Source organism: Astatotilapia calliptera, chromosome 23 (assembly GCF_964374335.1).
Source record: "Astatotilapia calliptera chromosome 23, fAstCal68.1, whole genome shotgun sequence".
NCBI lineage: Eukaryota > Metazoa > Chordata > Actinopteri > Cichliformes > Cichlidae > Astatotilapia > Astatotilapia calliptera.
Window position 1 is genome coordinate 2,207,364 of NC_137443.1, and position 25,456 is coordinate 2,232,819.

A 25,456-nucleotide genomic window follows, 5' to 3' on the forward strand; every position below is an offset into this window, starting at 1 on the left:
AGGTGCGGGTGCAGGGGAACTGTTGGGACCAGGTTGGAGGTGGAGGATCACGCTGACAGTGGATAGTGGATCCAGGCGAACCCCCCGCCTTGTGCAACACACATCTTCTATTCTGCGGTAAAGATGGCGGCGTCAGAGGGGGCGCGCAGCGGCCGCACAACGGCAAAACGATTCTAACTAGCTTCAATTTGACCGAATATAGCCAACCGGGTGTCTTTTATTACTACTCGGATGCCACCCGGAGCAAGGAATTAGAGGCAGTCGCTGTCACACGCCGGGGTTGGGATTTTATTGTTAAAGGCAGGGTGGGTGGGTTTCACTGATAGCAGCTAACGTTAGCTAACGGGCTAGCTAGGCGAGCTAACACGGGCTAGTTTTACTTTAGCCCACTGAAAGAACGGCGGGGAAGGGATTGAGGAAGAGTATTCGGGCCAGGCCGCTCCAGCTTTGGGGGAATGTGAACCAGACGCGCGCAGGGGGGTTTGCTTGCTTCGTCCTCACGCCAAACTACCGGGATGGGACAGCAGGTTGGCCGAGTCGGTGAGGGTACATCGACCGGGCTCCAGCCACCACAGCCCCACGCGCCCCAACCACACCAAGGGAAGGGGAACCGGGGGAGCGGCGTCGGGAGGAGACCCCGGGAACCCGGCAGTAGCACCGGGACACCGCCAGGCAGGACAGCTCCAGTCAATGTGCCCGATCCAGGCATCAATATATTCACGCAGCATTCAGGTAAAGAGAAATAAGTAGCTGTCAACCTACAAGCGGAGATAAAATCTAATTTGGTTTTTTTTTTCTTTTCTGCTGATTCGCTAATCGACTCCATGCTATTTGACAACGACGCGTTAGCGGAAATAGCCATGCCATCCAACATTAGCTTTCCATGCCTCATCCATTTTACTGTGTGTTAATTTCGCTATTGTTTGTGTATGCACACAGAAGTCAGTTATTTACTGAATAGTGGTAACAAGATTGCCGTGATTTCACACCAAGTCATTACTTTGTTGGGGCGTATGAATGTGATGCATGTCACCAAATGATCCGAAAAGAGGTGTACTGTTCCTAAAGAGAGGAAGAGTCTTCTGTGCTCGATTCAAGGGGTCATACCCAGAGGTTAACTTGTTTCCTCCAAGGCCCCTCTATGTGATACCCGGTTTGGAAACACTGATTCTTGCCTCCAGTGGTTGACTAACAATTCCACTCCATTAACTCACAATAGAAACCACCTCAGGCTCACATTACAGCACCTAGTGGGTTTCACATGCTCGCTTCTATCCTCTGTCTACTGTTACAACAGGCTCAGCAAGATGACTGCTCAGATTGATCTAATGGGAAACGTGTCAATTATTTAAGTGACCTTCTGTGATTATATGTTGACACCGAGGAAACATCAAGGTTTAAGGCTATTCCTTTCTTGTTATACTGTTTTTGTCATGTCTGTCCTCAAGATCAGATAATACATAAGGTAACTCATGATTTTAAAAAAAAAAAAAGGCAATGTGGGTTTGGGCCCCACAAAAAACAGAGGAGGTGCTACCCGTGTTTCAGCTTCAAAGCAGTGTATTCAAGTTGATATCTGCTTGCAGATCTTCAGTATCTTTCTCTTTTGAGTCATGGAGAGTCGGCGCGCCTTCTTCCTCAAAGCCCTCTCAGCTGGTTGCTTAATGAGACTTCTGGGGTTATAAGTAATGGAGGCTATAGCATATCCATTAGGTTTGCATGATCTCATATTCATTATAATGCATTTTATTCTCAAAGAGCTTCTCCTAATTGTTTGCTCACACATCTTGATTGAACACTCTGCTCTGAACGTAACCTCGGGCAAAAGTTTGATGTGTACATGCTGCTGTCTTGGTTTCTCATTCGTTTGTGCCCTTGAATGAATGTTTACGTCACACATGCCGCATATATGTAGAACTGCTGGCATAACTCGCCTAGTTTTTTCCACTGATGTCCCAGACCAAACGCCCTCCCATCACTGCAGTGAGCAAGGACACATGGAAGGTGCAACCTTTTGGGAATGGAAAGCATTTTTAGTTCCTGGCTCTCACATCTCAAAAGTAACAGTCCTCAGCTTGAAGTGCATACACAGACAGGCAGACCCACTAAGTGCAACACCGCTCACTGTCGGCACTGTTCTGTTTTCTCCAGTGTCGGGGCAGGAGTAGCCTTTTTATAGCATCCAGGATGCAGTCACACAGCCACTCTGCAGAGAGACTGCTACTCTTCAAAGCACACAATAATAGAACAAAGACTCTTAAGTGAGGAAGCTTGGAACTGTGCTCTCAGTCTTTCACTGAATATAAAACTGCCTCTTTGCTGGTAGTCTATTCATGCGATAATGATATAGCATTATCTTACATTTTAAAGGAAGCTCTTTTGATTATTAGGAAGTAATATCTCATTGTTTAGGCTAAAACAAAAGTGGTTGCTAGTTTGTAAATAGCATTAGCAAATCCAATATATTTGCACTTTAAAAGCTGAAATTTGTGTCACTGTTGCAGTTTTAGTATGACCAAAAGCCACAAAGCAACTTGTTGTTTTTGCATAATGTTTTGTGAGGTATGGAAGCTCCTTCAGTTCATATTGTTTATCATTATTTTGTGAGAAAACAAATACATTTTAAGTCAGTTATATAGTTTGAGATTGCTTATCTGTTCACTTGGACATCAAAGTTGAGATGCGTTTGATTGATCCTATGTGGGAAAATTCCGGTTCCATTGCAGCAAAATTAAATGTTAATATATTGTGTGAGTCAACCAAGTAGGTGAGGTTTTTCTTTTTTGCAAAATTACTCTTTGATGTACAGTAATGTGCAAAAAACTTGAGTCAGGCTTAATTTATTTATATTTTGTTTCCAAGCAGCCAGATGTTCTTGTCATTTATGGGGTTTTTTTGTTTTTGTTTTAAGTGTTGTTGAGCAATAGTGCTCCAGGCCTTCTGAAGGTTTTTTCCTAAAGAACTTTTCTTTGGAAGTTGGCTGCCTTGTCACTCATATTCAGTACAGTCCTAAGAATTTAGAGAGAGAGGTTTTTGTTTGTAAAGCTGCTTAACACTGTGCTATGAGTCATTCAGGAATACGAGGTGCCTAACCCATAGGTACACATAAGAAATAACTTGTTCTTTAATAAAGAACCAATTTTAAATTGTATGTTTTGGCAGCCTGTTGTAAAAACAACCCCGTTTCTGTAGTTGAGTCTATGAAAAATGCCAATGATAAAACAGTTTGACAGACATAAAATTGCATTTTTGCACTGACAAGGTGATTCCTAAAGAACTGTTGGGATATCTTAACATGGTGTGGATGTGGTGGTCGGGGAGGGGGGGGTTACAGTCAGTACTGCATGGTGTATCAAACCCCATCTAGAAAGCATCTGACTGGTAAGACCTTCATTATTTAGCATAACAGTGTACTCAAACACACTGCCAGTGCAATAAAAGCACACCTGGTTAGAAAAACACATTATCAGGAAACACTATCAGTCATGGATTGGCCTCCTCAGAGCGCAGACCACAACATTACTGAAGCATTGTGGGATCGTGTTTACAAAGAACTGAACAAAAGTGAGCCAGCATTCAAAGAATAGGTTTGAATATCCTTCAAGAAGCCAGCAAAACTATTCCTGAAAGCTGCTTAAAGTAATTACAGGAACACTTGCATAACAGACTTCAAGTTGTGTTGAAGAATAAAGGTGGTCATATGAAATACTGACTCTTAAGGTTGTTGGAACTGTATAAAATCTGTTTTTGACATATATCACATTTCCATGTATATTTGTAGGTTTCAATAAACCAGTGTATCCGCTTTGCCATTTTCATAGGATAATGTAAAAATGGCAGGTGTAAGATCTTTTGCACAGTACTGTAATGTTTATGTATGGCTTGCCAGTCGCACCAGCAGGACTCATGGCGGGTAGTAACATGGTGTGCTATCTCCTACAGCGTGGAGACCACAAGAGAGGGCATCTGAAAGTTTACTGAGTGACCTACACACCCCTATAGAAGTCTGATTAGCCTAGCAGCAGACACATTAGCCCAACAGCAAACATCTATACTGGATATACCCCAGAGGAATGTGTGTTTACCCTCAATTCCCAGATTGGAAGTTTGTTCTCCATCGCTTTGTTGTTGTACTCCAACACAACAGCCTCAGCATCAGTTCCAGTCGGTGCACGTCCACTAAGAGTGTCAGCAGTCATTGCACTCCTGAGATATGTATTTAAGTGTCGAACAGCTGAAGGAGCGCTTAGCACTGTTAGTGGATATGGGCAGATGTCATAAATGTAGGCCTCCATAGTTCAAGGTCCACAGCATAATGTTAGCAGTACTAACTATGCAGACTCTCAAAAAGTCCTAAATGTTTAGGATGTTTTCAGTATTCAAAAATGTCTAAAATGACACGTTTGGTGATTTCTCAGCTGCTTATTTGCTTGCTAACGCACAAAAAAAGGACAAAAACAAAAACTCCAACGATGCCAGGCCGGCAATTAAGCATCACAAAGTTTGACCAGGCAGTGACCCTGTATCCACTGACATTAACCCCAATTATCAGCTTTAATATGTATTTCCATCACAGCATTAGTGAGAGTATGCAGCCCAAAAAAACCAAAACATCGTAAACACAACCGTTTAAAAATCCTAAAATACAGATTTTTATTTTTTTAACTAATTGAAAAAAGTTTTTTAAATGTATGCATTACTGGTTACACATCTGTGGGATTATGGCTGTTGACACCACTGAAAGCTACAAGTTGCATTAATCCTGCTTCTACATAACAAACTTTATAACAGTCTAGCATACTTCTTGGGTTTAATGATGCCTTCTTGAGATGTAATTGAAAGGTGCCAGTCTATGAGGAATGCATGTTTGTCTGCTGAACTCATGCTTCTGTGTTGCTGCCTGTCTTTCTCGTGTCAGAGGGTATTACACGAGCACATGCTTTCTAGAGTTTTTATCAGTATGCCGCATTTGTCGTTTTAGGGTGACAAATGAGGCCGGGCCTGTTGGTGTAAATTGGCTGTCGATATGCTTGGCTCAAGGACTCTGTTTTCGCTCTGAGACATCTGTAAATTGCAGCTTTGGGCAGGCTTTCTCTTTAGTGAATTTAAAAAAAGGTGACTCTGCCCTTGTCCCCTGCTGAAGGTTTCCTCAGTTCAATTCTAATGTGGCATCATTGTCTACAAATAAAACCCTGGGAGAAAGACAAGCCGGCTTTAAAAACGCTCAGCTGAACGAGGAGCAGACTGCCTCTGTGCTGATGCAAAGAAAGCTGGTCAAACAGTCGCCTCTCTGGGTTATTGGTTCAGTTGCAGTATTGGTGAATCAGTGGCTGCAACATATTGATGGTCTCCCTCTTCAGCACTGTCAGGAGTTCAGAGATGTCATGTCTGCAGTGGGTTCATCTGATACACTGCAGTGAGGGGAGTGTCCTGTGCTCTTGTAGAAGAGCAAATGTGCTGATAAACTGTGAATAGAATTTCTGATTCAAGGTTGTGCTGCAGTTTGTCACCCTTCACAACACCTTTATATAAGATAACCTACATTTAAAGGTGTAAAGAAAACCCACACTCCTTCTGAAAGGTTTATAAATTCAACAAAATAACAGTCTGATCTATTTTTACTCTAAACAGATCAGAGAAACTGGGACAGATCAGTAGATTGGATTTTTTTTCCTCTTAAACTGTAGTACTGATGACGCACATGGAGCCAGCTCTATCTACAATACAGTACTGGTAAATCTGCCCAGAGGAGATGTGAGATTTCTGGATCCAGGATTCAAGGACGTAAGCTGATTTGCATCACGGGTGAAATTAGATTAGAGGCAGATCTGCTTTTCTGTGGACTCTATGTGCTAAAACTCCCAACAACCAGGATAAGTCTTGCAGCAGCCAGTGAAGTATCCTGAGATGGCTGTTTCACACACCTCAGTGGCTATGGGGAGGATTTGAATTCCCTTTCTGAGATAATATCTTGGAGTAAAGATAATATGTTGATAAAAGAAGTCCTAATGACTCCCATTAACCACTAGGAGGAGCCATGACCACACCTCCTCTGGGTGAGAAATTTGGGTAAAACCGATGAGTCTGATTGTATTAAGTGCAATACAGTGGGTGCTGCACAGAAGCAAAGTCTTTCTGTGCAGATAATTTTAACACTGATAAATATGACTTATGCCTGAAGATTACATGCACCGTTGTGCACTCTCGAATGGTTGTGTGTTAAATAATTTATGTTGGTCTGTGCTCTCCTCATGCCAAAGCTGCTCTGTACTGCAAACGACTGAAACCTCTCCGTCAAGCAGACCGATAATTTGCTCCTAGCCCAAACTTCTGCTGAATCCTGGATGTGGAGACGGGCCTCGATCCCAAATCAGTCTAAGAAGAGTAAAATGTCTGTTAAATGTTAGTGCTTTGCGATGAACAAATGTTACCATGCAGGAAAGAATTCAGTTAACTGAGTGTCAGCTATGACATTTGATAAAACAGAAGAAATAACAAAGTAGAGATTGGGGAAAAGGCAGCTCTTTTCTAAAGTCTTTGGTTTGCTCGCTCTTCAACTCCCAGTTGCAGCCTTAAGCCTTTGCATCTGCTACCAGTTGGTGTTGTAGTTCCCAAAACCGCAATCCTAGTTTTTATTCCTTGGCCTCAACTCTCTGTGGCTTTTATCATTAAAGGGTGAGGATTAATCAGAACAGCGAGTGATTGGCTGTGCAGATGGTAAAGTCATCTCCCTCATCTGTCAGCTTAAAAACACCAAATGTTTTAAACTTTGTAGGACGATCTAACCAAATTGTTGAAGTGGCTCCCAGTGAAATCAGTTTTCACTGTTAAACTGCAATGGTGTAGCACTGGATATGGCTTACGAGCCAAACCCCTTAAACGCTGATTCGCTTAGTCCTCTGCTGCTGGCATTATCATCGCTTCTTAGAATGAGCCCCCTACTGCTGGCATTATCGTTGCTGCTTATCTCCTCAGCTGCAGGCTGGAGACTTGGCTAGAAATACACACTTGCACATGCTTACTGTAAGCAGTTGCACACTTGTATTTATGTGCTCGTACACTCTTTCGTCCTTTCCATCCTTGCTAGTGAAGGTGTATTGTGGTGAAGCTCTTACTGCGGATTATGAGGTGCGTCCTTCTCTTTAAGCGTAGTTGCCCACCAGCTGACCGGTCTGTGTGCCTCATGGCACTGCTGTGCTCCAATATCCTGTGTGATACATTTGATTACTCTTAGAGTTCAGAAGTGCAAGAGGTTTTGTAAACATTGCTCTCAGAGATTTGATCTGTTAAGGATTGTAGGCTTAATTTTACATAATTATACTGCAGTAAATAATGTTAAATAGATAATTAGATTATGTTTAAACCAAGTAGAGAAACAATCTAATCAAGCAGTAAGCTGACAGGGCATTTACATTAAATTTAAACGCTCTAGTGGGTCAGTTTTGCAGCCAGGGGCATTTCCACTATATTGTGAATATGCATATAATGTGATATCTCCCCCCCCCCCTTTGGCTCCAGTTGTTTCTTTAAAATGACTCAGGGTAAAGCAGATTAAACCCACACCCTAGCACAGCTTAACCACACCATACACCGATTAGCCGTTCAGACATGAAGATTAGTCACCGGGTCCTTTTGTAAACACTCGCTGCAAAAACTGAAGACAAACACAGCGATGGTAGCGAGGAGAGTGTACCCTCAGGCTTTGGAAAGTTCTGTCCTGGTGGTCACACCTCTTTACCTGAAGGATGCTGTCAAAATAAACACCTTGGTCTGAAGTTTTGTTCATCTGCATATGTAAGAAATTAATATTTTAATCCCTGCAGTCTGAGGGATTATTTTGTGTAATAATATGTATTTATTTTAGTGTAATGAGCATCGATTGGTGATGACTGGTCAGTTTAGCATCATATGGCCCTCTTCTTCCCTGCTGTCACATTACAGTAGCAATTAGCACTGTTGCCAGCACACCTAGAGAGAAGCACTCATACTGGGGTGACTGTAGCTCAAGCGTGAGAGCAGGTCATCTACTGATCGGAAGGTTGGTGGTTCGATTCCTGGCTTCCCCTAGTCTGTATGCCAATTATCCTTGGGCAAGATACGGACCCCAAATTGCTCTCCGATGTGTGAATGTTAGCTAGAAAGCACTTAGAAAAATGTGCTTGTGCACAAGTGAATGCACAAGTTGTATAAAGTGCTTTGAGTGCTCAGAAGACTAGAAAACGCTATATAAGAACCAGTCCGTTTACCATTTACAACTCATTATTAACCCATAACGCGAGAGACTGGTCGAGGCATCAATTAAGGCTCCATTCCTGAATGATCCAACTTAGGCCTGTCCTGATGTTCCACTCCCTTATTGGTGTGTTTGATGTAGCCATGGCGCTCTACATGGGCATGTAATGGATGAATAGACGAGAGGCGCTTCCAACAGGGGCCTGTAAGTGCATGTGTTAGTGTTTACTCAGAGGGGTTTGCAACACCGTTGAGGGTGATGTAACTCTGCCGGTAATCACAAGAATGAGCTGTATGCATAAGAGCATAGATGCATCATGTATGTGATTGTTAGGCGTATATGTCAGCAATGGAGCCATAGCTGATGGACTGAGCGACTGTTTCAGCAAGCAGAAGCTCCATGTTTCCATTTTATCAAGTGCAAGGGCATTTCAGGGAATTCATTCCTGAGCCAACACACACACACACACACACACACACACACGTGATATGTCATTAATGAGGCTATTGTCCTTTGTCTTGTCCACATGAACAGCAACTGATTCTCTCCTATTTCTGTGGATACTGTTGACTGTTCCACAAAGTACAGATGGATTTCTCAGTGTTGTTGATGTCTCAAAAACAGATTAATTTACTTACATAATGTTTGCCTTTTCTTTTATATTTTTTCAGTATTCAGATTTTTTTTTGGGGGGGGGGGGGTTCAAACAGCACTTTTTAAGTAGTGTGTAATGTACTAAAGCATTAAATAAATTGTTTGCCATGTGGCCAAAAATACCAAGAAATTGCATAAAGCTCTAGGTATCTAAAGTAAAGCAAAGGCTCCTTGCTTTACACACTTGGTTATGACCTCAAAATTCATTTAACAGTGACTGTTTCCATATAATGTATGGCTCAATGGTGATTTAAATAGTTTTGTTACTGAAATACATGAATTTAAAAAAACGTATTCCATCAATTTCATTTGAAACCACTTCAAGTCTAAATTGTTATTTTATTCAAAACTATGTTACTTGAAGGATGTTTCTTTTAGGGCTGGGCGATATGGCCTAAAATCCATATCGCGGTATAATTTGAAGCATGTGCAGTAACGATATATATCGCGATATATTCTTTTTTTCTGTATAACGTATTTTCCACACTATAAGGCACACTTAAAATCCTTTAATTGTCTCAAAAATCGAGAATGTGCTTGGCTGCAGAAATCTGTTAAAAATGTTTTAGTACAACTTTAGTAAGCTGCACTGCTTGATGGATTGTCAGAGCATTACGGCTGCCGTAGTGAGGAGCTTCGAGGAGTAATCTGGGTCCAAAACTCAGGTCCCAAATTCAAACGAACACCGAGAGGTAAAAATGGTCTAAATTCTTTAATCTTTAATAAAATCATCAGTGTTGCTGCTTTACCAGGTGTAACAATTAAGTTTAACATCCAGGCATCCATGAAAACAGAATTTATTAAATTTAACGGAGTTAGAAGTTAGCAGGAAGTTAGCTCGCTAGCTTCCACCTAAACATTTCATAGCATGTTCTGACTGAGATTTTTGAAACTAATTCAAACGTACAGCTCTGCTGCCACTTCCAACATAAATGAAGACAGAAAACTAAACAGCAGTGGCGTTTGCAGGGTTACTTGTGCTACGTGATTGCTAGCGACACAGCTATGTTAGCATAACATTAGCACAGTGAAGCTGGAGGATGAACGCCAACTTTTTTCCACTTGATAAAAGTTAACGTGAGGGATTCTGGTGGTCAGGCACAAATGCAATCGCATAGCAGGATGCTGTACACGGGGCAAACTTCAGTCAGGAGAACAACTGAGATCATTCATCCACAATACCAGGTTAGTCATTAATATACTGCAACAACATGGGAGTAGAGAGAGAATTCAACATTAATGAATCAATGTTACGGAAGTGGAGGAAGCGCAGTTTTTGGCTTTCCCCATATTTCAACAGTGCTTCATCTTTTTGCTATGACTGTCGCCCAGCATAATTAGCAGATGATAATGGTTGTAGCCGCTGCGATGCTTTCGACCAAAACAGGCGCAGCTTGATGACGTCATCGACATGCGATAGAGCGGCATAGTCAAAATCTCTATCGTTGGCCAAATTTATATCGTTTCTATCGTATATCGTTTCTATCGCCCACCCCTAGTTTCTTTATTACATACTGTAGCCAGTACACAGTGTGAGCAGTATTTCGTGTCCTTGGCTTCATGTTACAAATGTGCCAAGTAGTTGTTTTATCAGTTACTAATAGTTTCCTCAGGCATTTTCTTGTTTTGTCAGTTAGAAGTCCGAAACCAGAAGCAGACGATCTAAACCTAAATAACAAACCAATGTTTAAAATTGTGAACTCGTTTTTCATAGAGTTACTATAGAGTGAGACAAAGTACTGTAGACGTGCTTTCTGCTGTGTAGCAAGACCTTTAGGATAAGAGTGCTGGTAGGGCCCATGCCTTCCTCCTGCTGACTGTATATCCACTGGACAGTGATCTAGTCACACTGTACTAGGGAGCTGACATGTTTATTATCTGAGTTTCTCACCTGAATGGTAATGTCAATAAAAATTCAGCTTAGCGGTGCACATCTGAGACAATTCGAGTGTTCTAAATTTTGCTTAAAACTCGTACAATTAAACAGCATCAGACATGTTGTGGATTTCCTATTTGATCCAGATGTTTAAAAGTAGACATCGTAATGTGCTGTACAGAATGTAAAGCCACATGTCCAGGACATTTGTGAAAGGCTTTTTCTTGACTTCAAACTCTCCATGAATGTCTTAGAAAGTCTCCTCTAATTCTGAAAAACATCATAAACTCTTGCGAGATTTGAGGTTGAATTATGAAGAACTGGATAATCGTCATTGAATATGAAAGGATAATTGGTGGTGCCAGGTTATAGCATGCATTTCAGCCCCCAGGTCTGTCATTCCCAGGATTATGGAGTGAATACAGTGCAGGATCTGATCAGGCTTGTCAGGCTCACATAACGTCTTGTGTAAGCGGGTCTCATCCGCAGTATTGTATGAGGGTTTTGTTCACACTTCCGGCATTCAGCCAGCCGTTTATCATCACACCGTCGTCACTGTGTGCTTTGCAGAGTTATTCCTGGATGTCATGCTGCCATGTTTTGTTTTGCAGCAGCTGAAAATACCACCTGACCTCACTGGTCACGGGCTTAAGATACAATCAGCATTGTTTTTGATTAGGGTGTGCAGAAGATATTACTGTGTTGTTTACTACTCCCCACAAGGTGCTTGGCTGGTAAAGTGACCTCTTTATAGACACTTGTAGGCGCAAACATTCAAACAGCTGTTGAGGCATCCAGGGGAAGGGTGTCATCGCTGATATGTGAGTATGTGTGCTCCTGGTACAAGGGTCACCTCTGTCGCAGCTGTCTTGGGGGTGCAGGCTTGCTATACCCCACAGACACAAACACCCGCTCTCCAGCATTCAGCACAAAGCCATAGTTTCTTCAGTGCGCACATGTGTTGCACATCACAGCAGACGCACTCACTGAGGCACCCGGACGGGCACACGACGTACCCGCGCTGGCCAACTGCTCGCTCAGTCAAACATTTCAGCATACGAGGCCAAGAGCATTTTGCCTGACTGAAGTATTTCATCATTTAATGTGATCGGGTTGAGGCCTTGGAATAATTAGTGATGGAGTTTCTTTCTCTTGTAACTAGAATTGAGATTTCTCAGATTGAGACCTTTTGAGAAATGGCATTGTGTCCCTTTTTCATTTAGACATTCCTGGGAAGCGCAATCTGATACATAGATATGTAAGAGGAGCAGCTCTGACAGTTGGCTTAGCCTGACTACAGCAGTTGGAGCCATGATCGTTTATGCACATGCATCAGAAGAAAAGTGTGGGTCAATAGGACCTCTCCCCCCTAGAGGAACAAGACCGGCCATCTGCTGTTGGCCACAGCTCTCACACACTCCCCAAGCACACATACACGCACATATGGACACGTCCTTCCTCACTGCCATATACCCTGCCCTACCCCCAAACCTCTGTATATGCATGGCCCCCAACCACATGTCTTTTTTGCGCTCACTCTCTCTCTCTCTCTCTGCCGCTTTTTGCCGTCTTTCAGAGTGGGTTCAGGCTCCAAACATCAGTCATGGGTGTCTGTGTTCTCCAGATGGACTCTGGAAATCTTGACTCCCTTAGGCCACATCAAAGCTAGTGGGTAGATTTCAGCAGGAGGCTGGTATTCACTACGGTAATAACAGAAGTCGGGGTGGCTTAAGTCAAAGACTACATCGGTAAATAATTTGGCTGGAGATGCCTTTGTGTCTCTCTCTCGCTCTCCGATTGCTGTGTGTACAATCTTCGTACTCCACAGTGAAGGCGATGACTTGGAGAACTGTCCTGAGCTCCTCAGTCATTTTTTTGCCAGAGTAATGTGCTCCTCAGTCTCCATTGTCTGAGACACAGTTGGATGTTTTTTTTAAAAACAGTTTGGAGTCACAGTGAATGAAGAGAAACTGCGTTTTTGTGGATACTGAGGCTTTTTGCCATCCAACCCAAAGCAGAAGATGTACTGGGAACTGTGGCTGAGTCAGGTCACAGCTAGTGCTGCGTTGCAGTGCATGCTGGTCCGGAACAAAGGTGGGCAAGTGTTGAATATAGATACTGGAAAGAACAGACAATATACAGCTGCATTGTTTGAGACAAGATTTCGGTTGTGTTTACAGCCTTTGCTATGAAAGCAGAGAGCTTTTCCCATGTAGACTGTGTACCTGCCAAATTATGAAGGCTAAGAAAGGGGAAAAAAGATCATTTCTTGATGAATTTCTGCCAGCTTTGTGTGTCTGTGATTAAAACATAATTGCCACTCAGTGTTTTAAATTTGACTGGACTGCTCTGGTGGAAACGCAGCGTTTTAACATGGTTTAACTAGATAAAGCTTTTTCCTTAATCTCTCAGGCTTAATTAAAATATAGTTTTTCATCAGAACCTCGTCTACCAAAAGAATTGTGAACGTCTGGGCTGTCTGTGATTGTTCTCCCATTTGCTGGTTTTAGAGTTCAGTTTTACAGCCAATATCATGTTTTTTTTATTCTAGGTTTTGTGTTTGTAGCATGACAGCAGTTGTGTTTTTGTTAGTTTTGCAGACTGCTGATATTAGAAATAAAGAGCAAATCTGTTACTCGTAGGAATTTATCATTGTTGCATCAGACGCATCAGGCAAGAATTTAGATGGTCTCTTAAAAACTTGAGTCCCTTTTGTACTTCCTGTGTAATGAGGTTGACTGGGATCTTCCAGGAATCATGACGCTATGGTGATGATTGGACAGTAGATGGTGCGTGTTGTGTCATCTTGAACATAACCTGCATGTCTGTGGTCTCAGTGGCAGTGCTGTTGCATGGCAGGATGGTCTGTTTCAGTAAGTAGTCCAAAACGACCTCTAAGTGCCAACACCGAGTCGGTTCAAACGATGGTTTAACAGGACAGTCTGGTTTGACAGTCAAAGTGACTTTAGTGACGCTGATCCCAGAGGAGGAAATCTGCTATGAATCAGCTAGTTTCTTTGTTAAACATTTGCCTGTACATGTATGTGGTAGCGAGAGGTGACATCATGTGTTATATCACTTGCATTTATTCTGCTGCCATCATTTTGGGGTTTTGTATTGTTTTGTTTATAAACATAAATCAGTAGTGAAATCCTATACGTTTGGAAACTACAGCCTCCAGAATAAACTCATCTCACTCTGAATATGACTCAGAGTTTAGGGTTATTGCTTTCAGTTACAATCTGTGTATGTTTGAGAAAGCAATGCTTTTCTCACTAATTAAAATGTAAAATAACATTCTACAAGCATATTACATGGATTAGGCGTTGTTCTTATTTAACAAGCACATTGTATATGTTTAAAGATGAACTATACAATCGGGGGTTACTCGATCACTTTTGGCACACGACTTCCATCCTCTTTATGGCAAAAACATGCATGTAGCAGCTTCTCTGTTTGTTTTCAGTTTCTTGTACTGATGTGACTTTTCTTTATCCTGCTTCCCTTCATTCCCAATCCTCTCCCACTCTTTAACCAGCTGTCCAGACATGCAGCAATGTTGGGAGCAGCTGTAGAGCATGTACGTGTTAGCTACATTTCTGTGTGTATGTCATTCAGCCCTTCTTTATGTGCTTTCCCCTCCCTTTGGTTTAATAGCTCCTCCTCTTTTTTTCCCTTCATAAATACAAATGCAAAGACACTCCCATCTCAGATTGTACCTGGCCCACAGCAGGCCTGTTTGTGTAGCTAGAGATAGGTGAGTTAAGGAGAGTTGGCCGAGTGAAGAGATGCTTCTGAGGTGCCTGCAAGCAAGCAGCAGTTTTGAAGATGAGTGGGCTGCTTTGAGTGGCCATAAACTCCGCACAGGTTTCAGACTGGGGACTCGACCTCGAAAGACAGGTAGACGGGCAGCAGGATGGGGTCTTAGGATTATGGAAAAACCTTAGGATTTATGGGTCGCAATAAATGCTGCTGTGCTGCTTTTTGTGTTCAGTTTCTGTCAAAGAGGATTGTAAGCTGGCAAAATTCATTGAAGGTGTCAGCCAGCAGTGGAGTTGTGGTCTTGTTGTTCACCTGTGTGAATCAAATCTCTCTGATAATCATAGTAATGTGATGTCTTTTCTTTTGCTTGTCCTTTCTTACCAGAAGCTCTGACAGAGGCGGTGCGCTGGAGCTCCAAGGAGAACCTTCTGGGCGCGACCGAGAGCGACCCTAACCTCTTTGTTGCACTTTATGACTTTGTTGCTAGTGGAGACAACACACTCAGCATCACCAAAGGTAAACCCAAGTCTGAATTTGGAGGGGGGAAAACTGAATAACCTCTTTAGATGGTTCATACTTTCTTACTAACTCTCTCACTGCCACAACCTCTGGTTTCACAAAAACTTCATTCTTTCTGTGCATCATCGCTAAACATTGTTGTCTGGTTACAACTGAGCGCTTGAGCTTTTTTTCCACATCATTGATCATTATACCCACACCTTTCTAAACAGCACGTGTTGCAACAGAGCACAGGGATCAAGTTGGCACCACCTGGAAAGGTGTCGTCCAGTTATTCCAAAGGCATGTTCTGTGTCAACAGAGCTTATCTCATGACATCATCAATAACCTGATCCTCAGACACCCACACATGACCAGCTGAGGTTTTATGAGCTATAGTTTCCACACTGAATAATACCTGAAACACCAGTGATGCTCATGCTTTGCCATAATTACAAATATCTTATTCGCTCTGCCTCTTAATGCACACACTTTTAGTCCAGACCTCTTTTCTCTCATTCAGCAGCACTTAACCACTCATCCAGTTCTCCCCTGGGCAATAAGCTTAAAATATCCTCGTAATATTTTTCAGACATCCAGGCTTCTGTCACCATCCAGTCTAATGTGTTTAATGTGGCAGCGCGTTAATTATCCATCGTTTTAAGACTTCCATGGCAGCTGCCTGGGATGGAAATGATGTTTAGACCCTGACTCATGGAGTAAATCTGAGATTCCTGCCCACATGCATGCACATGTGCGCTCCCAGGCTCCACTTCTCTCTTGCTGTCTGTCCCACTCTTTGCTCTGTTGCATGGAAAACACCCAGCGGGCCTTTAATGTTGTGTTAATATGAAATCAGCTTGACTGTAATAATAACAGGTGGACGAGCGCAGCAGGCGGACGCCGGTCACAGAAGGGGTCTTAACAGGCCATGTCTGGGGCTAATCATTGTCTCTTCTCTGTGCCAGACCTGACTAGGCTAGGCCAGACCAAAGCCCTGCTTCAGGCACATGTGGCTCCCAGTGTGATGCAGCAAGACAGTCAGTGTTTCCACTCCCACAAAACCTAGGGGCACACAAGGCAGACACAGAGGAGACCAGTGGATTAGTGGGCTGGATATGGATAACCATCTTTGTTTAATGTAGTTCTCCTGATTGCTAGTACACTGTTTAGTTTTATGAGCTAGCCCTGTAGCACTGGTTAGTTGAATGTTATATGGCTCTAACACTGCAGCTATTTTAGTTAAGTGTTTATTGGACTGCAGTGCTTAATATGAGCAGCCTATTACAGAATCATTGTATCTGCTATTTCTCAAAGTTTAAACTAACTAATGATAGCCCAACACTATGTTCAATCAACTTTAAGCCTGTGTTTAAAAAATGACCGCAGCAGTGCAGGAGGCAGCAGGGTCGTCTTGCAGTAATGTTCCTGTTTTGCCAAAGCAAAGAGTCAGAACAGTCTGTGTGTTTCTATCCTGCAAGCTGTGATAGAAGATAAGCTTTGCAAAATCTTGTTTGTGAGTTTTATAAACTTCTGTCCACTTTCATCTGCTTCTCCATTCGACCTCCTGCTTCCAATTTTATTGCACCAGCAAAGCCCCTCGCTTTATTTTAATGCCCCCTACAGACCAACACAGTCCATCATGACGAAAGATGCTGAAAGGTTAATGGATTAGTGAGTAAACTTGGCGTTTTAGTGGAGGGTGAGTGTAAAAGATGGATAGCCTTAATATCCTCTTCCTTTTATTTTCTTCTACAATCACACCTAACCTACATCTACCCTCGTTTTTTTCCACACTAAGCTATTTTCTTTTCCTAAACCTGTGTCCCACTGGCAAGTCTGATCACCGCTCCTTTCAGTGTTTTCTTGTGCCTCCCTGTTAAAGTATCCAGCACATCAGCCTCTCCGCTCCCTCTCTCGCGCTGACGTCAGAGGCAGACAGAGACAACACACCAAGTCAGTACAGGCCTAGTTTTGCCTGGCCCTCTGTGACAGATATGATGTGCACCCAACCCTTTTATTGTTCCATCGCTTTTGATGTAATTTCACTGAGGGGCGAGTCATGCCCATGAAACCTCTTCTTTCTGTTTGACCTGTTATCCAAGTCTTACAGGAATGTAGTGACTATTTGAACTAGTTGTCTTTCATGTTGTGTAACAAAACAGACAACAAATCAATTAAAACAGGATTGTCTAGATACCGATAAGCTGACTACTCCTTCGTTATAATCGGCACCTTTTAATATGTTTGCACAACCCACTCCTTCTGTGTTCAGGTGAGAAGCTGCGTGTGCTGGGCTACAACCAGAATGGAGAGTGGAGTGAAGTGAGGTCTAAAAACGGTCAGGGATGGGTTCCCTCCAACTACATCACACCGGTCAACAGCCTGGAGAAGCATAGCTGGTACCACGGGCCCGTTTCCCGCAGCGCTGCAGAGTATCTGCTCTCATCACTTATCAATGGCAGTTTTCTGGTGCGAGAAAGCGAGAGCAGCCCCGGACAGCTGTCCATATCTCTGCGCTATGAGGGCAGAGTGTACCACTACCGGATCAACACAGCCACGGATGGAAAGGTAGAAGGATTGGGTTTAAATTATTAAACGGGCTCACTAGAGTGATGTTTTCTGGACAGACTCGGTCTGTTCATAATCTTGACCTTTTTCTTTCTTTTTCATCCTTATCCACCTTCATGCTTCCTCCCCATCAGGTGTACGTAACATCCGAAAGCCGCTTCGCCACTCTGGCCGAGCTGGTCCATCACCACTCCACTGTACCTGATGGTCTGGTCACCACGCTGCACTACCCTGCACCCAAATGTAACAAGCCTACAGTGTACGGTGTGTCACCCATCCATGATAAGTGGGAGATGGAGCGCACAGACATCACCATGAAGCACAAGCTGGGAGGAGGCCAGTATGGGGAGGTGTATGTCGGAGTGTGGAAAAAGTACAACCTCACTGTGGCTGTCAAAACACTAAAGGTGCGTAGAGTTATTTCTACATGTAGACTATTTGTTTATCTGAGATTGCAGCTCTAAAGTGTCACATTTTCATATTTGCAGCTGTGAATTATAGGGCATGACCCAAAAATGATCACAGACCACCACCTGCAGGTGGACAGTGGTATTACATGTGATTAAGCCTATTGTTGCTGCACCATTTCCCATTTCTGTCCAGACCACTGATTTTAACAAAAATGTTTTCTTTTGTTTCTATTTGTGCAATGACAGGAAGACACCATGGAAGTAGAGGAGTTTTTGAAAGAGGCAGCAGTTATGAAAGAGGTTAAACACCCAAACCTCGTTCAGCTGCTGGGTCAGTATTTATGAATGCTGCTAAACCTTTTTTTTTCATTTTGAGGATAACTTTTGATTTTCCGTAATTTTCACGTTTCCTTCAGTATTTATTTTAAACCAGTCTGTCCCCCACAGGTGTGTGTACGTTAGAGCCTCCTTTCTACATTGTGACCGAGTATATGCCACATGGCAACCTACTGGACTACTTGAGAGAGTGTGAACGCGATGAGGTGAATGCTGTTGCGCTGCTATACATGGCAACGCAGATCTCCTCTGCCATGGAGTATCTGGAGAAAAAGAACTTTATACACAGGTAGTGTGTGTGTGTGTGTTTATGCTGCTTCTTTTACGTGTATAATATTTCACTTGTCTTTTTCTAAATGTCCAATTTTGTTGTTTTCTTTACCTCTCAGGGATCTCGCAGCAAGGAACTGCCTGGTCGGTGAGAATCATGTCGTGAAGGTTGCCGATTTCGGCCTGAGCCGGTTGATGACCGGTGACACCTACACCGCCCACGCTGGGGCCAAGTTCCCCATCAAATGGACCGCACCGGAGAGCCTTGCCTACAACACCTTCTCCATCAAGTCTGATGTCTGGGGTGAGCAGTGCAGCTTTTCCAGCATCGTTTTGCCGTCTTGAATTAATTTTCAGTGTGCTCATCTTTGATCCTCTGAACTCGTTTCTCCGACAGCTTTTGGAGTGCTACTTTGGGAAATTGCCACTTATGGCATGTCTCCCTACCCGGGTATCGATTTGTCTCAGGTCTACGATCTCTTGGAGAAAGGCTATCGCATGGAGCAACCTGAGGGATGCCCGCCCAAAGTTTATGAGCTGATGAGGGCATGTGAGTGCATGTTTTTTTTTTTTACCTGACTGTTGCTGCTCCACATTTCAGAGACACGCAGGGAGTGCTCGTCTGTACATGTTTGAATGAAGTGAAACAGCAATTATGTGTAAATTTGCATAACGTCTTTCAAGAAATACAAAAGAGTATAAATAAACCAAAGAAACAAAGATTGACGGCTTGATAACCGATTTGAAGTCGAATGCTATTGTCTCATTGCTTTCATGTATAAAACCTTTCTCGTCTTTGTGTTTGTGTCATGCTGTCAGGCTGGCAGTGGAGCCCGTTGGATCGACCTTCGTTTGCAGAGATCCACCAAGCCTTCGAAACGATGTTTCACGGCTCGAGCATTTCTGAAGGTACAGGAACGTGCAGCTTATGACATGTAGCCTCTAAACCTTCACTGTGACTCTGAAATACATGCACTGACTTGGCTGATCATGCAAACTGGGTCTTATTTAGCCTACTGACCTTTAGTAACACAGCTTCAGGTAATTCAGTTAAATATGTGAGAGTAGAGAAAGAACAAGTGAACATGTGCAAACAGGAGTTTAACAAACTGGAATCTTCTTTTCACTCTCCTATATTCAGGTTTAATTGGTCAGTAAACGAGCAGCGTGTACTTTGCTGGATTAGAGTAGTAAATGCCTCTCAGCTGAATGCTTTTCTTCTTTGCACATTGCAGAGGTGGCAGAGGAGCTCTGTAAGACAGCATCCTCTGATCACAGCGGGCCGCTGCAGTCTTTCAGTCATGATATGCCCCTGTTGCCTTCCAAATCTCGCCCACTCCACAAGCACACAGAAAACAAGGAAAACATCGAGGGTGGACTGGACGGCCGCACCGACCACTGCACGCACGGTCACTCAGGTACAGCCAGCCGTGCCCATGTCACTACCAACCAGTCGGGTGCCTCACTTTATGATTCTGCAGGTACGTTGGAGGACACTGATTCAGAGAGTCAGCTGCAGCGACGTCTGGCCCGCCGCCTCAAAAGAATGGCCGTCATTTTCCCCGACAGCTGATCGATCACCATCTGACATCTGTCATTCATTTGGCCGACCAGCAGCAAAAGCCTGCATGCATTCATTGGTCAGCATATTTATGTCTAACTGCCTGATCAATTTTTCATAAGCACTTTTTAAGTATGTTTTTGTTTGTTTTTTTTTTGATCACCCATGAAGCTTGCACACACTAAATAAGCATAAAACCCCACAAACGAGTAAATATTCAACAATGAAATAATAAAAGGAATACAGAATGAGTGCGCTCTGTGCACGGGGGTTAAAATGACGTTCTCGTCTCTCACGATCACAGAACATCTCGTTTTTAGTCTGTTATCCTCAGACTGTTGTCCTGCCTGAGATTTAACAGCATTACAGCCTCACTCTGCAAGTTTCCTGTACAGCTGTATTTTTTAATTGCATTAAAATCGAATGTTTTCAGCATCCTCAAGTAAAAAGACACCAGCACTCAAACTCCTCTAATACAATAACCTGTCTTTATGTTCAAATAAATAATTGCATCTTCACTGTGACACAGTCATCATCTGATTAACATAAGCTTTTGTTTATTTTCTCTCCTGGTCTATTTGTGCCATTAATATTATTCCTCCAATTAATACTTGATGATACATCAATACTTCACTGTTCACTCACTAATATTAAATGTACATAACGTTGTATCTTATTTTAAGTTATTACTTATTTATTTGCTTTGTGTTGGGTTTTTGTGTGTTTGTCTCGTGTGTAAAATGGTTTGTCAACCCTTCGCCTGCGTGTACCTTTCTTCACCTCCTTATGTGACTGTCAGTTTTGTCTGGACGTGGTCGTACTTCACTAAAACAAGGTGTCAATAAATATTTTGGTTCACTGAAATAAAAATCATTTCCATGTGCTGGGGGGAGGGCGTTGATGCCTCTGTTTACCTGTGTCTGTTAACTAATACAGGAACTAAGTGGAGCAACCACAGGAAGTTAAGTGTAAATGAACTGAAAGAAAACCAAATATGCTTCTATGATAAGTCTTTAGGGCTTTGGTCCAAGAACTTGTGTATTCACCAATAAAGAAAGAAGTGTCAATGAGTTTTTGTTGCACAATAAACAGCAAAACTAAAGTCCACTAAAACCCCATTTTGGTTCGTCACTGGTATCGTGAAAGTGCCCATAAGGAAATAATCAGTGCACAAACATTGAATGAACATCTTGAATCTCAGCATTTCCTCTGTTTTATTTTTAAATGTATATGATGTTCCTAAAGATAAGGAACTGTGTGTCTGAGGTTTATTGCTTTCCTATCTGCTGCTTCACATCTCAGGTTTTCTAAATGTAATGAAAAAGCGTTTGCAGCTTCCTCTTTCATTCGTTTCACTTCATCTGCTTGTTTGGTGAAGCTGCCCGGCGTTCTGTGCCGATTTAAAGGTCAGCAGAAGTGTAACACAATTGCAGCTTCCTCTTTGAGCGTAGTGACACAGCAGCTTTCCATGTTAGAGAAGTTGTGCAGTTTCTGTTGTTCAGTCCCTGAAGTGTGTTCATTATCTTTTGAAACAGCAGCTTGTGAATCGTTGAATTACTGTGTGCTTTTCCTTGACTGGCACGGGCTCAAAGACAAGTCTGTTCACCTTCTTCGAATGCTTTTTCTCAGATTGTGAATCCCAAAGGCGGAGATACAGGATACAGCAGCATCAGCTGCCTGACATGAGTGACATTGATGTATAGATGAGCGAGCCAAAAAGCAGTTATTCATTATGTCTCTTTTAAGCTATTAAGCAAGCTTTTAACAGATGTTTGTGCTCCTGCTGAGTTCAGTCGGTCTGTTGTATGATTGTGATTCCTCCTCTTCCTCTTTTCTTTCCAGGTTGGGCGTCATCTTTGCTCGGAGGGGACGGCCGATCAGGCACCTCCCCAGCCCTCCCCAGAAAGCAACAGTCAAGAGATAAATCTCCCAGCAGCCTTTTAGAGGATGCACAGGATGTGGGCACATTTACACGAGACCGCAAGACTGGCTTCTTTAGCTCATTTATCAAAAAGAAATCTTCCTCGTCACAGTCTTCTCAGCACCAACAGAACCTTCCGATGCCACCCAAGAGAAGCAGTTCCTTCCGGGAGATGGAGACACAACCTCACAAAAAGTACGAGCCTACACCCGATTTCAGTGCTCCTCCTCCCCTGCCCCAGTCAGACAGTTTAGGGGGCTTCTCTGCGTCTCCTTCCCACTCACATGGGGAACCTATCCAGGCACAGTCTCGCTGCTGCGGGGCAGCTTTTGGACAGAAACCCTCTGGGGGAGGCTTTGGTTCACAGGTGACAAGTGGTAGCAGTTGGAGTGGGCTGGCTGGCTTTTTTACCCCTAGACTCATTAAAAAGACCCTGGGGCTACGGACAGGAAAGACATGCTCCGCAGACGAGGGTGGAAATATAGTTGGTGGGCCTAAACCTTTCCCTAGGTCCAATTCTACCTCCTCAATGTCAGCTGGGCTGCCTGATTTGGAGCGCATGGCTCTGACGTTACCCAGGAACCGCAGTGCTAAACCGCCTCTGGAGAGGACTGCCTCAACAACCTCTCAGCCAGAGAACGGGGCTGCACGACCGTCAGAAACTCTGCTGAGGAGGATGGATGAGGGGACTGCACAGATCAGGGAAAGGCCCAAAGCCAAGCTACTACCCCGGGGCACTGCTGTAGGGGTGAGGGCACCGGGGGTCGGGGGGGAAGTTGGGGATTCGGACAGCCTGTCCCGAGTCAGGGAGGGTAGAGAGGAGAGTGGAGGACTGGACAGGCAGCAGAGTTGGACATCTCCCTCCAAGTGCTCGGGCTTGAGCATGTCATCAGCTGCAGCAGGTGGGCCGACTCACAACCACAAAGTCCCAGTGCTGATCTCTCCCACACTGAAGCACAGCCCAGGTGACGTGCACCTGGTCGGGCTAGACTCTCAGGGGAACCGCTTTAAACTGCTGTCTGAGCACCAAGCAGACCGAGACAAGCCACGCCTCGTCAAACCCAAGTGTGCGCCGCCGCCTCCCCCTACTCTGCGCAGTCTGCAACACTCCTACAGCGGCGACGGAGAAGAGCAAGTCGGAGGAATGCCCGTGGAAGTAAATGGGGACACATTAAAAGGTCAAAGGTCAGGGCGAATGTCAGGAGGAATGATGACAGGCAGACCATCAGTGCCACCACCGCAAGTGCCTCCAGCTTCTTCCTTTTCTTCTTCTTGCTCTGCCACCACAAACACAACGCCCACTAAAATGGCCAATGGGGCGACCACCACTGCCCCCTCGCACACAGCACTGTCTGCTGGTTCCAAAGTGGCACTGCGGCGAACTAGGCAGCAAGTGGAGAGGGCGCCCTTGGAGCGGGTTAGCCGCGAGGCCTTGCTGGACTGCGCGGAATGCCTGAGCAGCGCACTCCACGCCAGCTCCGAAAGCCCCTCCAGCAGCCAGGTTCTGGACGCTGGCCATCAGCTGCTAGACTACTGCTCAGGTTATGTGGACTGCATCCCTCAGATGAGGAACAAGTTTGCCTTTCGAGAGGCAGTGGGGAAGCTGGAGCTCAGCCTGCAAGAACTGAGAGCCTCGTCGTCAGGAGGTGGGGGGTTGGGTGGCGTGGGGTCCAACACTGTACTGGATAACCTACACGGCTGTATTAAAGAGATTAGTGACGTAGTGCAGAGGTAGCCACCGTGACGCCACAAATCTTCACCTCTAACTACCCAACAGGTCGCTTTGATTCCTTTTTTATGTTTCAGGTTCTGTTGACAGCTTTCTGGGGACGGATCGAGACGCACCTCTGCTGTACCTCACACTATCACTACAAGAAATAACTTTTTTTTTAATTGTTTACAAATCAGTTTGATAAAATGCCAGTGTGGACACTAATTTTCCTCTAACCTGTACATATTGAGAAATAATATACCAAACTAAATTCAAGTCGCACCATAAAACGTTTCACCACAACTTTTTACGTGGCCTTGATGTAAAGGCGTCCTTGCTGCCTGAATGTCGAGTGTATCAGCTGTGTGTAGCCAGCCGACAGAGTAGGTAAAGCTCACTCTGCTTCCCCTCAATTTAAACTCAAGAATTGTTTTACAAATATGTAAGTGTACCGTTTTCCTCTGTGTCTGGAGAACCAAGTGATCGTGAGCCATTTCGGAAACTACATTCATGTGAACTCCTTCGAGGTACGAGGGGTGGTGGGGGGTGTTCTCATAGGCCAGTTGGACAAGTGTAAAAAGGTTATAAATAACACCCACACCTGCTTTGTCCCTTGTGTGGGGTTAAAGTCTGGTTGCTTTTGTTTTGTTTTTTTCAATAGTAACCGTGAAATTTCCTCATGTCCACCTAATCATAATAAAAGTTTTAGCGATTGCCTACAAAAGTAAACGTGTGCATTTCACAGATATTCCCCACAGCACTGACACATAATGAACGAACACAGAATTTGTCTTTGCTTCTGTGACTGATGTCCACACCTTAACGTAGTGCCACAAGAATGGGGAATCTCCCCAGCCCCTTAAAGCATTTCATTATTCGTGTCCAGTTATCCTCGCACGCTGCTTCGTTGTTTTGCACGATGGAGCTGAAACACGTGGAGTGAGGAAAGATAGAGCACAGGGTAGCACACGAGCAGGTGAACTGGGACAGTGTTTTTATAAGTGTCCTTGCGAGTGTGGACAGTGCTGGATTCCCTGTAGCCTAGTCATGGCCTCAGTGCCTCATTCTTCAGTGTAAGAACGCTGCGAAATGCAGAGACCTACTTCACACTAATCACACAGTACTGATCTCTCAACTAACTGCAGTATGTCTTCAGCACATGAGCAATTTGTACATTATTTGGTTCGCAGAAAAATGCTTTTTAGAATGTCTATGTATGAACTTGAATTTTAAATTATTGTTGTTTGGGGTTTTTTTAAAGCACAGACCTATTTTAAAAGAAAAGCTATGTAAATATTTGACTTCTTTCATATCCAGCAATCAAAAGATTTATCTGTGGTCACAGCATAAAAAACAATGTTTCTGACTGAAGAGATGTATTTCAAGGCCCATCCACCCAGATCTGATTATCTGCTTTATGAATGTATTCTTCTGTTCTCAACCTGGTTCAACTGCGTGTCTCTTTAATCCCTTAAGGTGCCATATTCTTTTTTCCATTTAACTTACTGGCCCATACTTTGTTTCGATCACACTAAATAAGCCCAGAGATATCTGCTCTGTTTTTTGAGCACAAGCAGAATTGTGTACAGCACATACACAACTTGTATTATTTTCCTTTTTGTTTGTTTCCTTTCTTTGGTTCTCATATTTATG

The 25,456-nt window shown here is 43.6% G+C and overlaps 1 protein-coding gene across 4 annotated transcripts; it reads left to right on the plus strand.

Moving 5' to 3' along the window:
- The first annotated feature begins 107 nt into the window (after positions 1–107).
- On the plus strand, positions 108–24,527 carry abl2 (c-abl oncogene 2, non-receptor tyrosine kinase). 4 transcript variants are annotated; one of them, XM_026157920.2, is made up of 11 exons: positions 108–732; positions 14,910–15,041; positions 17,299–17,594; positions 17,729–18,001; positions 18,251–18,335; positions 18,452–18,629; positions 18,730–18,914; positions 19,008–19,160; positions 19,430–19,519; positions 19,846–20,028; positions 22,014–24,527. In XM_026157920.2, the coding sequence occupies exons 1-11, from the start codon at positions 516–518 to the stop codon at positions 23,825–23,827; spliced, it is 3,606 nt and encodes a 1,201-aa protein (XP_026013705.2). In that variant the 5' UTR covers positions 108–515; the 3' UTR covers positions 23,828–24,527. The 4 variants fall into 4 exon arrangements, with proteins under 4 accessions (XP_026013705.2, XP_026013706.2, XP_026013708.2 ...); XM_026157921.2 differs by having other exon boundaries at positions 14,913–15,041; XM_026157923.2 differs by lacking the exon at positions 108–732 and adding an exon at positions 14,494–14,663.
- The last annotated feature ends 929 nt before the right edge of the window (positions 24,528–25,456 follow it).